The 12561-nt window shown below is 37.2% G+C and overlaps 1 protein-coding gene across 4 annotated transcripts in view; it reads left to right on the plus strand.

Annotated features, from left to right (window-relative positions):
- Cept1 (choline/ethanolamine phosphotransferase 1) overlaps positions 1 to 12561 on the plus strand; it is a 44953-nt gene that overhangs the window by 23954 nt on the left and 8438 nt on the right. For all 4 annotated transcript variants that reach the window (XM_052179521.1, XM_052179518.1, XM_052179519.1 and 1 more), the window contains exon 5: positions 11290 to 11374. In XM_052179521.1, coding sequence (XP_052035481.1) covers positions 11290 to 11374 — 85 coding nt within the window. The remainder of the gene's footprint in view (positions 1 to 11289; positions 11375 to 12561) is intronic.

The raw sequence follows: 12561 nt of genomic DNA on the forward strand, positions 1-12561 counted from the left end.
ATGAGTTGACATAGAAGTACAGAAATACAAAGTCCCTTCAAATGGCCTGGGGTTGGGTAGTGCCAGGTGCAACAGCATGCTGACAGTGAATAGAATTCACTCAGTACCCTGAAACAAAGGAGCACTGTATGCTGGGAGATACAGTGTGTTCCTTTCCCATTTATCACAGCATTGGTTTTTAAAAGAGAATTGTTGTGATTGGAAGCTCATTTGTAATCAATCATCTTTAAGTGACTGTGGTTTAGATTACATGAAAGTTCTTTTTTCTGCTCTTAAGTCTTAAAGCCTCTATATCTAGGTACTTTTAGATTGATATCAGACAGGTGTACATATAGAATTAATTTTATATAGTTAGTTATTGGGATAAGCTCTTTCCATGTGGCACTGACTACACTGACTGGCCTGGAACTCACTTTGTAGACCAGGCTGGACTCAAAATCTGAGATTCACTTCTTCTTCCTGATTGCTGGGATTAAAGGTATATGCTATCATGCCCAGCAAAATCATTTTTTTAATGAAATAAGCTTATAAATAATTTGTCTTTATCTTTTTATTAAAACTATATTTATACAAAACATTGACCTTAAAAAATCTCTCACACTATACAGGTAGAACTGTTTATTTTTGTTTGTTTCTAATTTGGAGATAGGATGTCTTTCTAGCCCAGGCTGTCCTAGAACTCACTGTGAGTAGGCAGACTTTAAAGTCATGGCCATCCTTCTGCTTCAGTATCCCAAGTGCTGGGATTCTAGAAGCGTACACCATACTTGGTGGAACATTTGCTTAGTTATTCTGAGGGGACAAAGAAAGAAGCAAAAACGTCAAATTATAAGGTGGGGTAATAAATTGAACTCAGGCCATTTTTTTTTCTATCGCTGTGATAAGGCCATAACTAAAACAACTTGTGGAGAAAGGGGTTTATTTCATTTTGTAGCTCAGTCCATTATGAAAGCAAGGCCAATCAGGAACCTGGAGGCAGAGACTGAAGCAGAAGCCATCAGGGAGTGTTCTTACTGACATGCTCTCTATGGCTTGTTCAACCTGCTTTCTTATACAGTTCAGGACCAGTACTGTGGACTATACTTCATCAATCACTAACCAAGAAAATGCTGCACGGTCTTGTCTATACTAGCCAATCTGATGGAGGCATTTTGTCAATGGAGTATCCCTCTTCTCAGATGACACTAACTTGTATCAAGTTGACAAAAAAAAAAAATGGTTTTGCTGTGTTCTTGGATGCACTTTGCTAGAAATTGAGTATAATTTATTTTTTCTTTCTCTTTTTTACGCTCCAGATTTTATGCCCCTCCCGGTCCACCCTCTGACTGTTCCACATCCCATACCTCCTCTCTGCCCCTATCTCCAAGAGGATATCCCTACCCCAACCCTACCCAAACAGACCTCTAAACTCCATGGGGCCTCCAGTCTCTTGAGGCTCAGGTGCATCTTCTCTGATTGAACCCAGACCTGGCAGTCCTCTGCTGTATATGTATTGGGGACCTCATATCAGCTGGTGTATGCTGCCTGATTGGTGATCCAGTGTCTGAGAGATCTCAAGGGTCCAGGTTAATTGAAGCTGCTGGTCCTCCTACAGGGTTGCCCTCCTCCTCAGCTTCTTCCAGCTTTTTCCTAATTCAACCACAGGGGTCAGCTGCTTCTGTCCATTGGTTGGGTGCAAATATCTGCATCTGACTCTTTCAGCTGCTGTTGGGTCTTCCGGAGTGCAGTCATGATAGGTCCCTTTTTGTGAGCACACCATAGCCTTAGCATTAGTCCCACTTTGGGCCTGTCACAGGACCTTCTTTTCCTCAGGCTCCTCTCCATTTCCATCTCTGTCGTTCTTTCAGACAGGTAGAATTGTGGGTCAGAGTTTTGACTGTGGGATGGCAACCCCATCCCTCACTGGATGCCCTGTCTTTCTGCTGGAGATGGGCTCTACAGGTTTACTTTCCCCAGTGTAGGGCATTTCAATTAGGGTCCCTCCCTTTGAGTCCTGAGAGTCTCTCACCTCCCAGGTCTCTGGTGCATTCTGGAGGGTCCCCCCAACCTCCTACCTCCCGAGTTCGCCTGTTTCAATTCTTTCTGCTGACCCTCAGGGCTTCAATCCTTTTCTCCCACAGAGGTCTAGTAGAACTCTGCACTAAAGCCATCTGGCCCTGGGCTTTTTTTTTTTTTTTTTTTTTTGGTTGGGAGGTTTTTAATGACATCTTCTGTTTCCTTAGGGGATCTGGGCTTATTTAGATAGTTTATCTGCTCTTGATTTAACTTTGGTATATGGTATCTGTCTAGAAAATCATCCATTTCATCTAAGATTTTCCAATTTTGTTGAGTGTAGGCATTTGTAGTAGGCTCTGATGACTTTTAATTTCCTCATTTTCTGTTCTTATATCTCCCTTTTCTGATTATGTTAATCTAGATACTGTCTCTGTGCCTTTTAGTTAGCTTGGCTAAGGGTTTATATATTTTGGTGATTCTTTGTATCCTTCTTTTTGTTTCTTTTCAATTGATTTCAGCCCTGAGTTTGACTATTTCCTGCCATACTCCTCTTTGAGTGTGTTTGCTTCTTTTTGTTCTAGTGCTTTCAGGTATATTGTTAGGTTGCTAGTGTAGGATCTCTCCAATTTCTTTACCAGGGCACTTGGTGCTATGAATTATCCTCTTAGCACTGTTTTTATTGTATCCCATAAGTTGGGGTGTGCTGCGTCATCATTGAATTCCAGGAAGTCTTTAATATCTTTGTTTATTTTTTCCCCGACCAAGTTAACATTGAGTAGAGTTGTTCAGTTTCTTTGTATGTGAGTTTTCTGTTGTTTTTGTTATTATTGAAGTCTACCCTTAGTCTGTGGTGATCTGATAGAATGTATGGGATGATTTCATTCAATCTTCTTGTATCTGTTGAAGCCTGTTTTGTGACTGATTATATGGGCAGTTTTGGAGAAAGTTCCATGAGGTGCTGAGAAGGAGTAGTCTCTTGTTTTGGGGTGAAATGTTGTGTAGATATCTGTTAAATCCATTTGGTTCATAACCTCTATTAGTTTCACTGTGTCTCTGTTTAGTTTCTGTTTCAATGACCTGTCCATTGGTGAGAGTGAGGTGTTGAAGTCTCCCACTACTATTATGTGGGGTTCAATGTGTTTTGAGCTTTAGTAAAGTTTCTCTTATGAGTGTGGGTACCCTTTCTTTTAGAGCACAGATGTGCAGAATTGAGATTTTCTGTTGGTGGATTTTTTCCTTTGAATATGAAGTGTCCTTCCTCATCTTGCTTGATACTTTTGGTTGAAAGTCTATTTTATTGGATATTAGAATGACAACTTCTGCTTGTTTCTTGCGAATTAGGATATGGTTGTAGAATTGGGGGAAAAGGGGTGGAAGAGGAATATTCTAGAGGAGAATTATCAGGCAGTAGAACAAGATGGCCAATTTGATTTGGTTTTAGAGACAGAGTAATCTGAAACTTAGTAGCTAAAGGTGGCCTTGAACTCCTCATTGTCCTGCCTATACCTGCCAGGCACTTTCTATATCCAGCTTGCCTATTTGATTTTTTTTTTCTCCATCCAGAATAGATGAGAAAATGATCTTCATTATATTATTGCCTCTCACTTATTTCCACATGGACCTACCTAATATTTTGAGATAGATGAGGTAGGAAAATTAGCACAAGATTGTGACTTTTCATAATGTTGATTGCAGCCACTAGAAAGAAAGAAAGAAAGAAAGAAAGAAAGAAAGAAAGAAAGAAAGAAAGAAAGAAAGAAAGAAAGAAAGAAAGAAAGAAAGAAAGAAAGAAAGAAAGAAAGAAAGAAAGAAATTTTACCTTTCAATGTTCTAGTTAAAAGACATGTTTTAAAAATTAGGTGCCAGTGGGTGGAATGTAATTCAGTTGGTGAAGTACTTGCCTAAGCATGGTCAACAACCTGGCTTCCATCTCTAACCTGGGTTACAGTTCCAACCTAATAAACAGGATTAATGGGATGTGGTTATAATCTTAGCACTCTAGAGGGTAAGGGTTGGAAGAACAGAAAGTTAAAGTCTTCCTTGGATAAATACAGATTTGAGACCAGCTGAGATAGGGACCTTGAAATTTTCTTCTTTTTAAGTGTTTTCCATGGTGCTACAGGCATAGAATTACAGCACTGGGTAAGTAGAGGTAGGTAAGATCAAGGTCACCTGTATTACATAGAAATTTCTAGGCTGCTATAAGCTGTATAGACTCTAGCTCTAACATAAATAATTCTGAGGCAAAGGGACTGAAGATGGGCTGCTAGCTCACTGGTAAAGTGCTTTCTAATGTGCACAAGGAAAGATCTTGGTTTGATCCCCAAAACTGAGTGTGATACTGGGAAAAAATGAATAGCTTCCGTATAACAAACCATTATTTAAAGCTCTTTATATCTCATTAAATAATGTAGTAGATTCAAATCAAATGTATTTTTTAGGTATCTCTATTTCAACTCAGAGGTAAAAATGAAACTTTCAGAAGAGCTAGGAATGTAGCTATCTATCTACAAGATGGTCTGGATGCTTTATATTACTAGAGGGACCTTTGATGTAATGAAACTGCATAGCAAGTAACATTTGCCACTTGTCAGTAATTGACTATATTCTTAGTACTAATATTTCTAAGCGCCTACTTACAAGTCATTTTAGTGTATTACAGTTCAATCTTTTAAACTACTAATGTTATTTGAATAAGAAATATTTGTGTATGCACAAGGATAAGAGCTCATAAATTGTGTCATTTAGTATGAATGTCTTTTTAAACAGAATGCTTCCTTTGAAGTCTAGTTTTTGCTACCTGTTTTAATAGGGCTCATTAGAAAAATATCTGAGTAAAGTTATTTTGAAATGTTTGTTTCCTTATACATAGATTCGATGTTACAGAGTCCCAGATCCTAATTATATTATTCCAGCTTCTCTCAGGAACCGTGGGGCCTTGGTTCTGGAACTTCACGGTAACTGCTAGAATATTAATGCAGCCTAATGAACAATGGCGTGAATTCAATTAAGACAGCACCTTTGTCATGCACAGAATAATTGAAGAAATGGAAATTCAAATGTTTCTGGTGGTATTTTACAGAGAAATGTTATTAGAAAATAATTGATTTTAAAATAATAGGGCAATAAAAATCCACCCTATATATATATATAAAACAAAACTTTTCACAAATTTCCGACTCTGATGTGGATAGCAATTTTGTCTCCACTTACCTGTAGTATTTAACATTTTTGGCAATATATGTGATTTTTTTTTTAAACAAACACCTTTCCACCATTTTTATCCTTTATCATATTTATCTTTTCTTTCATATATATATATACATATATATGAAAGAAATTATATGTGCTGATTGATTGTTTACATATACATATATTGCTATTTGGAAACAGCAAGCAGAGTTTTTTGTTTTTTGCATAATTGAGCTCCATATTCATTTAGGAAACATTATGCTTACTTTCTTAACTTCTTAGCATGTCCTTTCACTATTGTAGTTCTGCTTGGATTAACAATAATCTTAGTGTAAACAAAGTAAAACAAAATAACTCCACAAACTTAAGCTAGAGGCTAGACTCTTCTAGTCTCAAGTCTGTTTCTTCTAACGTTTTCCTCTCTTTTGATTTTGAAATTACCCTCAGCTCCTTTGTTACTATAGCCATTCTTTGAATGCCTTCCCTTTCTCCTTTTCCCCCAACAGTTGTATATTTCCCTAGTGAACCACTATCTGCTGATATTTGGGTTTGTTTTTTTTTCCCTCTCATGTTAGAATTGTAGTTTTGACATTGTGACTTTTAGGAAATATTTCCCTGGTCAGGTAATTCAGAATCCCTTAAACTATAACAGGAAAGTTTATTTACAAACAGGACTAGAACTTACATTCATCCTATTTTTTCATTCAAGAATATTGGAGAACATTTGTTCATATGAAAAGCTGATAAGTCATTCTGACTATCAAGGGTACATTACCTCTCTTCCACTTTGTCAGCAGAGTACTTTGTTTAAAGCACATTACAGCAATCTAAACCCAGTTAATTAGGGAGCAAGGATACTCATGGAAACAAAACATCCTTGGGACATGGAGAGTTCTGAAACATATATTAGTAGGTTCCAGGAGCAAAACAAAAGCCGTTTTTAACTTGAGTTTACAATGTGTTTGCATAATTATTTAGACTTCACTCTGCCTCCTTCACCCTTTTCTCACCGAAGACCTTAGCTTTATGCTCATTGTAATTGTCTAGACAAATTGGTTTTGATGGTTCAGTTATCATTGCTTATGGCTAACCAATAACCTATATTATCGATGAGACTAACAATCAGAAAAGAGGCAACATTATTTACTTCCATATTGTTTTTATTTTTAGGAAAATGAAATGACATTTGATTCAGAATTTAACTCAGCGGTTGAGTATTTGCCTAGCATACCCAAAGCCATGACTTGGGTCCCAGCACCAGAGTCCTGTGTGCTGTGCTAAAATGCTTTTGAAAACTAATACATTTAAATATGATTAACATTGTTTAATTATGCTTTAATTTTTCCAGATATGATGTTTTCAATTTTATAGGTACTTTTAAAGATTTATTTTCCTCCTTGTGGTTATTAGTTTGTCATACTTGATCTTTATTTAGTAGTCAGTGATTTTAATAACAGAAATTAAATCACTAAGTATGTTCATTTAGTTTTTTCAAAGTGGAGGAAAAACACTTTAGAAAAATTGGTACTATTTTTTTTTCTAAATGAACTTACTAGCCTTTAGACTGTCCTCTATTGTGTACTGTATACTAGCAGTGTTTGCTAAAATTGTGCTACAGAAACATCACCCTGAGGTGATAGTAAAAAATATAAACATCGGACAAACATCCCAAGTGATTGATGGATTGAAAATTTAAAGAGTTTCAGAAAGGCATAAGCACAACACTCTCCTCACTTATCAAGTTCACACTACATTCTCTGTCACTTTGGAAAAGTCACTGTAGAGTTTCCACATATATAAAATCATAATGTTCTCACCTCCTAGGGTAGCTGTAAAGATGGAAAGTATTAAAAACATATAATGCACTATATATGACATATAGAGAATCTTTATTTTAAAGCTTTAGCAACTTCCTATACTGTACAAAGTTCTTCAATAGGACAGCAATTCTTTAACTGCCTACTGATGATGCTAAATGAACTGAGAAGACCCTTGGTTCTTTTGTTCCTAAGGCTGCCCCTTAAGTCTGGGCCTACCCCAGTTCCTCTGCTTCAGAGGACTTTGGCTAAATTTGTCTCTGTTTACAGTTTTCCGTGGGCTTTCTCTTTTTATTTTCTCAGAAAATCTGAGGAACCACACTCACGTAGTCCTGTTGTTAGTATGTCTGCTTATTTAAAAACTGAGCAGATCTTTTTCTCTGTATATAGTATTTGAATTAAAAATACTTTAGTTATCATTGAGCTGTATGGTTAACATTATCTAGTATTAATCAAAGCTTGTCATATACCATTTGCCCCTTATCGAGGGTAGAAAGTAAAATACCTCAACTGATCTTTCCAGTCCCTTAACACTGCATCTCACCCATAGCATTTGACTGTCACATTCATTTACAAACAAATCTGTAGTTAATAATACTCTAATCATTGAATATGGTTCATATGAATATGAGTCTGTCAAGTTGATTTTTAAGGGAAAAGCTTGTTTTTGTTAATGTAAACTCATGAGTCTACTGTGAATTTATACCTACTGCATATGTTAAGCATGCTAATAGCAAGCCCAAGTTACAAAACACTTATATTTAGTATTTATCTGTAATAGAAATAGTTATACCTACAAATTAGCTACAAGCATTAAAAGTATTTATGACACCTGTAAAAGAAAGGCAGATTAGATTATTTTATCTTAGAGGGGGATATGTGTTAAGAAAAGACGATGAGAATTATTACCATCTCTTGTGGATCGCTTGGTATCCCTCATTACAAATTGAATTAAAACTCAAACCAAATGCATTTGTGCATTTGCTGTCTCTGTGGAAGATGAGACTGAAAGGGAAATGTGGAAAATAGGGACTGGGTTGTACCTTAATGATGGAGTGTTCGTCCTACTGTGTTAGGCCCTGGATTTATGCCCAGCACTGTAGTAAGAGGAAATTTCCTTTAGTTTAGCAAACTTAAATAGTTTGGGTTATTACACTTTATCCCTTGTAAAGGTCATTTTCTTTCTCTGGTGTAATAACTGTCCTGATAGGGAGTTTTATAAGCTGCCAACCTGTAGTGTTTGGTGGCCCCAGAGATTTTCATGTCAGCTAAAGAACTCACTGCTCCCTTATTTAGAGGTTAAAATGGCTCAGATTCCTTTAAGGGCATTGTGTTCTCTTTACATCAGTGTCTGGCTATATAGCCTGTGATGGCTGGCCTTGAACTTGCCGTCCTAATGCTTAAGCCTACAGAATACAGGCCAGTGTCACCATGCCTGGTTTGCTCTCCTGGCTATACCCTTAGAAATAGCAAATTGTTTTAAATAAATACAGATAAGGTATTAATTGTAATAAAGTAAAGATCTCAAACCATCTTCAAAGATAAAGAAAAAATATTTCCCCCTCTGAAGCTTTAGACTATAGCAAACTAATGCAACAGAAACTTGTTTTTAATTTTATATTAATAAATCTTTGTTTTAGGTGCAGTTATGCTATAGATTACTATCTTCAAGGATGCTTTTTCTTAAGTGATGGTTATTGTCCTTGTTTTTGAAGACTAGCCATTAATTCGGGAACATTATTACCTTTTGTCTCCATTTTGAAAATAATAATGAAAAAATGTTTGAGTGACCTAGAGCAGTGGCTAAGTAGTTAGTTAAGAGCACTTACTCTCAGCACCCATGTGACAACCCAGGCATGAAAAAAGGCCTGTGATTCAATAAGTAACAGAGTCTAAAGCCATCTTCTGGCCTTTGCACACACACACACACACACACACACACCTGTCTACAGGTGTGCACACATTATCCAATTATACACAAAGATTATACACAAATAGGACAAACCTTAAAAACAAACAAACACTGATCACAGAAATCTCAGATTGCTACTTAGACAAATACCCCTTCTAGATAGAGGTCTTTCAAGCATAGTCAGTGTAAAAAGCCCACACTGAGAGATTTCCTTGGATGGTGGCATAGTAGACTGCTGTGTAACTGGCTATCTCTTTAACACCATCAGTAGCTGTTATTTATTGCTGTCATCTGCTGCCTGCTTCCTTTAGCTCACAATCCTTTGGACACTTTTGTACTACATTGTGTCTAATCCTTCCAGGAGCAATGGTAGGCAGTTTTTATGAAGGGAGTTCACACATTTGTTCTTAATTTAGTAAGTAATTAAAAAGAAAAAAACACCTCTCTACCAACTGCTAAGTTTTCCTTGGCCCTCTCTACCATGTACAGGAACAGTAGCTGAATAGTTTAGAAAATCTTCTAGAATTTGTCTTAGACTCCCTACTTTGATATGTTAAAGAGCTTTCCTGTTTCCTTTCCCTCTCAAACTCATCCACAGTACAAAGATTAAGTGTGTGAGCTTTTTTCATTTTAATTTTGTAATTCTATACTTCTGGCCCTTCCCCTTCCAAAAGGCAACTTCATATGTCCAGCAAAATGTAAGATGTCTACCCTTCACCCACGACAGAACCGGTCATCTTTGACACACCTACCTGCTTAGTCCTCTGAGTCTGCTACTGAGTGTAATTCCCCTATTGGCGTCACCACTCACAGGTCAGCTCTACAGACTCTTTTTAGCTTACTTCAGTACAGCTTTTTTTCAATAAATGTGTATATCAAAATGATTCCATTACTATTTGCTGCCAACTATGCATTTATTTAAAAATCATTTACCAGCAAATAAAGGTCAATAGTTTTGATTTTGAAAGGACTGATTTCAAGCCAATCACTTCTGTGTGTGAGAACTTACATATCCTAAGTTCATGTGGATTACCTGCTTTAAGTATCAATTGTATAAATGGGGCTTTGTTCTGCACAAACTGAACCTCCTTGCTGTTGATACTTGACTTTTCTTAGTTTTTTATAGTTAATAAAGTATCCACCTTGTTAGAAAACTAACACCATAAAAAAAGTGTAGAGTGGGAAATACCCTTACTCCCCAGCTGCCTCGCAGTCTGCACGTCCTTTCCAAATAGGCAACACTTTCCTTAGTTTCAGATGTACTTCCAGAAATGCATTGTGCAATTACTGGTAAAAGCAAAAGGAAACTAATATTAGTCTTTATTAGTTTCCCGCCCCCCACACACAACGTAGGCCATGGACATTCTGGAACTCGTTCTTCGCTTAATATCTGATACTTCGCCATTTCAATACTTAGGGTGCTGCTGTGCCACCAGAAAAGCTAAGCACTGTAGGGCTTAGGTCCCCACACGTTCATTAGGGAATTTAAGTTTTTTCTGTCATAGCTACTTCTATAACGAATAATCTTGTAAAGAGTGAGCCTGTAGAATAATTTCTTTCCCTTAGAGTGTTTGGATCCCATAATCTAAGAAAAGAATGCCTGCCCAAGCTTATGGGAAGCGCTCGTGTGCGGGAGGACAGCGGTGCCCATGGAGGCACTGTTCCTCCATCTTTTTGCCCAGGTTCTCCCCCTCCACACACCTTTTTTTCTTCTTCTTCAGGCTTTCAGGCTCCTAATTTCTCTTGCCCGCTCCCCACACCTCCCTTCCTTTGCACTGTCTCTTCCTGACCATCTGGTCATCTCCAATAGTCTCAAAGCTCGTACTCAGCTGCTTTCAATCATCTTTCCTGAATGTGAGGATAGTTAACCTAGTGAGAGTAAGAATCTAATTCAGAATTGGTTGAATTTTTTTTTCACACCAGCAGCACACTGAACAATAAATGAATTTATCTAGGTGGCAATACGTTTATTTTCTTTCAGTCAAAGTTCACCATTTTAGTTGCTGCTGCAGAGAGCTTACTTTAGGATTTCATACTGTGTAGCTATGCAATATAATTCTCTGCTTGCTACTCAAAATTTAATACACACATATACCTTTTCTTTTTGGTGGAAAAGGTTAAGTTATAGGAAATTTGCTTTGGAGAGGGGGGTTTTTATTGCTCTGAAATTTATCAAATTGAATTTAAAAGGCTTTGGATTTTATGTGATTTTGTTGATATCAAAATTTTGATACCTCCTCTTCCCCCTTTGCTCCATATGTGAAACTTATCTTCTGTTGTGCATGATAGAGGAATGCTGCTTTGCTTGCAAGTAATTAACTGGAAATTGTGTTTTGAGTAATTCTGCTCTTTTGGCTTTTTGTACCTAATCAGAATTGATGTGACTGAAGTGCAAATCTTCATAATAATCATGCATTTGCTGGCAGTGATTGGAGGACCACCTTTTTGGCAATCTATGGTAATTTTGTTCACATCATGTATCCTACGTACTGCATGTGACCTTCTGCTTGTGTTTCTAATATAGGACAATCCAGTTAAAGGGTAATGTTCAAAGTTATTTTTACTGTTTTCTGAGAATGAAAGTTAGTACAAAGAGTAGGAAGTTTCTTTTTAGAACATGAGTGTTATACTCTTTGGAGTCCTATGTACACTAAGTGCTTTGAAGGCCATTGAGAATCTGAGTCCTTAATAACATCCTATTTTAGGTTCAAAGAAACAACAGGTAATGTGACAAGTAAGCTAAGTAGTGACACAAATCACTTTTTTTTCCTTTTTCTCCTTTATTAGGAGACTTTATTAGGTCTCTGTCATGTGCTTAATGCTGAATAATAAATTTAGGATTTAAGATTGTAAATTTCTCTGACTAAGGAAAAAAAGGTATAAATACTGCAAAATTATTTCAGTGTTATGGGATTATTTTAAATGTTAGGACCTTTTCTTCCTGCCCTGAAATGTATTACCCGACCCCTTTTAACCTGCTGTGAGCCTCTGAGAGAATATATGTGGCCCAGAGACACAAGCTCTGAAACCCGACTGCCTGTTTGATCCAGGCTCCACTGCCCCTCACTCTAGCTCCTGCCTATAGATAGCTGTCCAGTCCTCTTCTGTAGTGTAGGGTAATGATAGGACCCACTGCAGGAATGAGTTCCTGTGTGCCCCTATTGCCAGCACTTAGGGCAGTGCCAGTGAGGTGAGAAGCCCCCACTGAAAGCGGATGTTCCTGGTGTGATCCCTCCCTTCTCTGGTGTGAGCTTTGTTTTGCTTTGCTTTGTTTTGTCTGAGGAGATAGATCTGGCTGGCCTTACACAACTTGTCCTTCTTCCTTAGTTTCCCAACTTCTGGGATTAAGGAGAGCACCTCCACTTTACAAGTTTGCTAAAGTATTGTTCAAGATTGCGCAGGGTAGTTAGTACTCCCTAGTTACCAATTAGCTGCTGCTTACTACCACCCATTTAGTAGTTACTTGATATGGTTGTACTAAAAATGGCTAATAACCCAAGATTAATATAATTCTTAAAAGGCAGATTAATTTCAAAATATAAAAGAAATTTACTAATACTTTCCCTTCACCCAATTCACTTCCTAATGGTAAATTAGGTTCTTCCCTATGTATTTATTGCCAAACATTAATTGCCTTTTGATCAG

The sequence above is a fragment of the Apodemus sylvaticus genome, chromosome 4 (genome assembly GCF_947179515.1).
Source record: "Apodemus sylvaticus chromosome 4, mApoSyl1.1, whole genome shotgun sequence".
Classification (NCBI taxonomy): Eukaryota; Metazoa; Chordata; class Mammalia; order Rodentia; family Muridae; genus Apodemus; species Apodemus sylvaticus.